The sequence below is a fragment of the Sinocyclocheilus rhinocerous genome, unplaced genomic scaffold (genome assembly GCF_001515625.1).
Source record: "Sinocyclocheilus rhinocerous isolate Xijiao unplaced genomic scaffold, SAMN03320098_v1.1 scaffold2358, whole genome shotgun sequence".
NCBI lineage: Eukaryota > Metazoa > Chordata > Actinopteri > Cypriniformes > Cyprinidae > Sinocyclocheilus > Sinocyclocheilus rhinocerous.
The window spans coordinates 248,995-253,006 of NW_015627543.1; the positions used below are offsets into that span (position 1 = coordinate 248,995).

A 4,012-nucleotide genomic window follows, 5' to 3' on the forward strand; every position below is an offset into this window, starting at 1 on the left:
TTATACATCATCCGAAAGCTGAATAAATAAGTTTTCCATTGATGTATGGTTTGTTAGGATAGAACAATATTTGGCCGAGATACAACTATTTGGAATTCTGGAATCTGAGGGTGCAAAAAAATCTAAATACTGAGAAAATCATCTTTAAAGTTGTCCAAATGAAGTTCTTAGCAATGCATATTATATAAGTTTGAATATATTTACAGTAGAAAATTTACAAAATATCTTCATGGAACATGATCTTTACATAATATCCTAATGATTTTTGGCATAAAAGAAAAATGGATAATTTTGACCGATACAATGTATTGTTGGCTATTGCTACAAATATCCCCCAGCGACTTAAGACTGCTTTTGTGCTCCAGGGTCACATATAAGTTTTTGCTCAAAAATATCTAGCAAGCTTCTTACTCGGTATCTAAAACAGAACTTGAGCACTAATCTGCTAAACTTCATCCTGAACACCACTCACTGCATCAATCCAGAAGCTTGAAACACAACTTTGTTTCCAGGTGGATTCTGGGAGGTTCAGTGTCATTGAACACTGTCAGCACTTGGGAGGTTTTAGTATGGATTTTGCCAAAATGTGTATGCTGAACAACACACTGTTGGAAGTGTTTATTCTTGCATACTGTATATGGTTCAACATGCTGTTTGAGTTAGTTTGTCCTGGAAATAAAGTGGTTATTGCACCAATTTAATTACATTTTTGGAGAATGTAATTTGTTGCACTAGAAACGGTAGGTCAAGGTGACCTCAAACAGTGTCCTCAGGCTGTACTTTGTACATCTGACAAAACGTGGTAGATTATCTGGGTTTTCTGTGCATGCAAATAGTAATATGCAAACCATGAAGAATACTGAGCACAAACCTAATCTCATGTTTGGAGGTGCTGCCACCTTGTGATGGAGAGGAATTATCACACAAGCACAGCCCTTAAGGGGATAGATAGTTCACTTTAAAGTATCGTTCTGTAATCATGTACTCACCTTCATGTCCATATATTTGGGAAAAACGTCTTAGTGTTTACTTTTTGTACATGCAAAGAAAGTCTATAAGGTCCAGTGTTGTTTGGTTCCCAACATTCTTCAAATTATCTTCTTTTGTATTCCGTAGAAAGAAAAAAAAATTCATACAGGTTTGTAACATCATGAAGAGTTTCATTACTGATTACAGAATTGACAACTTTGAGTAACTATCCTTTTAAGTCTAATGCAACAGCTATGCATGTTCAATCAGATGAAGATGAGAACAAAAAGTCTCTTTTTTTTGGCATGGTTTTAGGGATTTTGGGAGGAAAAGCTCACAAATCAAGGTTCAACAACAACATTGTTATTATACACTTGAGAAACAATAGATACAGAGTCTTTACACAAGATGAACAGCAATATGTTACTTTAACAACCTGAGAATGATGCACTGGATGATGCATTGTCTGGAGTACAAAGCTGACTCAAAACCCACCAAAAAGGAATACACTTTAGCCCATTTAAAACAAAAACAAAAAAACAAGGCAACGTGTGCACATCTTACCTGTTTGAAGGTGCTGCCATCTGGTGGTGGTGAAGAGTCATCACATAAGATAAGAACTGAAATGTGATTGGTTACCTGTGCAATAGTGACATCTACAATGCCAGAATGTTTCGGATAGATTTCAGCACATTGCCATGCAGTTACTATGGTATTACCGATGCCAACCTCCAATAAAAACAGAGTGTACTTTCAAGTGAAAGTGAAAGAACAAATACACGGGGAGCGTGAAATTCACAAAGTTTTGTTTTGGCGTAATACCATGAGAAAAAAACGTTTATTTACATCAAACATGTCATATTCAAGTGCTTTATACAGGCACGACAAAAACAGGCCTTGAGAAGCAGAAATAAAAACATTTTAAATAATAAAAGCAGAACTTTTTATGCTAAGAAAACTACTTAATGTAAAAGTCTAAAGTGAAGAGCATTATATAAATGCACTGCTTAGAGCACATTATAGAAATATCAAAGACGTACATTTCTGATGGATACTGTTGTCCATTCCAGCGTCTTTAGAAAATCACTTAAGACATTATATAGTAATGCTCCTCATTGTCTTAGATCTGCATCGCTATACTATAGCGGCTATAGCTAGAATTCCAGCTTTTAACCGTTTTCTTTAACCGCTCTGTGGTTTCCTATAGATTGATGGATTTAAATCTAAAAGTGCACAAGAGTCTCAACAAAAACGTTCCTTTGTATTTTTTTTACTGCCGATTTTATCTCAAAGACATCTAGTTTATGATCATTTCCTCAAACAATTTCATTTCTCTTTATATTTTGAACTTGATTTGAACGCGAACCAGAAGAACTGATTATTCTTAACGAATGAGTAGATGCACACTGTCATGAGATTTAGTAAATTAGTTGAAATACAAACACCTGTGGCCAAACCGCAACTGAATAATACATTAATACAGAAAATGTCACCTAAAACTGTAAATGATCTACAGCAATGCGTTTATACCGAACACGAGAGCAGCGACATATCAAAACTACATCACTTGCATTACAACTCTGGTTGCGACAATGTTAGAGCAGAAGCTCTATGATGTTGCAGAATATATAAATATGGGAAAACCAACAGCCCTGCTCCTTATCAACACGACGAAAAGACATGTTTGCGATTGTTGCAATCACACTGGCCACAAAAAAAGCCTAAAGTATGATGCCTAGCACTAATGTCGTCGATATTCTTCACAACACAACCTCAATGTCATAAGCAATCCTCTGGATTCTGGTGTTCAGCCTTTCGAAAGCATCTCTGCCAAGTTTCTTGAGGCTTTTGTGTATTTTCTTCTTCTGGTCCATGTTCTGATTGGTTTTATTCTTGAGTTTTGGACGGATTGGAGACCCGCGTTGCTCATGATGGACCCTCATGATGCTCCTCATTTGATGCTCCTGGCAGAAGAGAAGGCCACACACATTGCAGCTGTAGGTCTCCTCCTTATCATGGACGAGCTGGTGGCGTTTCAGGTTGTGGCGGGTGGTAAAGGCCCATTCACAGCGGTCACAGGTATACGGCCGAGCGCCCGTATGAACGCGCTGGTGCTCTGTGTGATGGCTGCGACAGCCGAAGCGCTTGCCGCAGAGCTCGCAGGGAAACGGGCGATCGCGGTCGTGGGACTGCATGTGTTTGTTCATCCGAGCGAGCGAGAAGGTGCTGACGCCGCAAACGCTGCAGGTGTACTCGTTGTGGTCCTGAAGCAGCTTTGCCACATAATTTGGTTTGACTTCTACTTTGTTATGCATCTCGTTCACCGTTTCAACATTTAATCTGGGTGCCTCAGGATTCTCCATGTCACACCTGCAGACAGAATGACTGGCATTCCTGTAGAGAAAACCAGCAACATTATGTATATATGCATATATGCACCTACTAAAACTTGAAACACTTCATGACTGTGTAGACAGACAGAGACAGACAGACAGACAGAGACAGACAGACAGACAGACAGATAGATAGACAGATAGATAGACGGCTAGACAGACAGACAGAGAGACAGATAGATAGACGGCTAGACGGACAGACAGACAGACGGCTAGACAGATAGATAGATGGCTAGACAGACAGACAGACAGACATACAGACAGACAGACAGACAGACAGAGACAGACAGACAGACAGAGACAGACAGACAGACAGAGACAGACAGACAGACAGAGACAGACAGACAGACAGAGACAGACAGACAGACAGAGACAGACAGACAGACAGAGACAGACAGACAGACAGAGACAGACAGACAGACAGAGACAGACAGACAGACAGAGACAGACAGACAGACAGAGACAGACAGACAGACAGAGACAGACAGACAGACAGATAGATAGATAGATAGACGGCTAGACGGACAGACAGACAGACGGCTAGACAGACAGACAGACAGACAGATAGATAGATAGATGGCTAGATAGACAGACAGACGGCTAGACAGACAGACAGATAGATAGATAGATAGATAGATAGACGGCTAGAC

General features: G+C 39.8%; 1 protein-coding gene across 2 annotated transcripts in view; it reads right to left on the reverse strand.

The window, feature by feature from the left end:
- Window positions 1–1,548: 1,548 nt before the first annotated feature.
- LOC107730719 (oocyte zinc finger protein XlCOF19-like) overlaps window positions 1,549–4,012 on the reverse strand; it is a 3,913-nt gene continuing 1,449 nt past the window's right edge. The window contains exons 2-3 of one of the 2 annotated variants that reach the window (XR_001638710.1): window positions 2,330–3,363; window positions 1,549–2,160 (exon numbers count right to left, since the gene is read on the reverse strand). Coding sequence is in view for 1 of the 2 variants with exons in the window: in XM_016541613.1 (XP_016397099.1) it covers window positions 2,730–3,332 (603 nt within the window). In the remaining variant the exon portion in view is untranslated. Of the gene's footprint in view, window positions 3,364–4,012 lie in introns of both variants that reach the window. The other variant, XM_016541613.1, reaches the window with a different exon arrangement.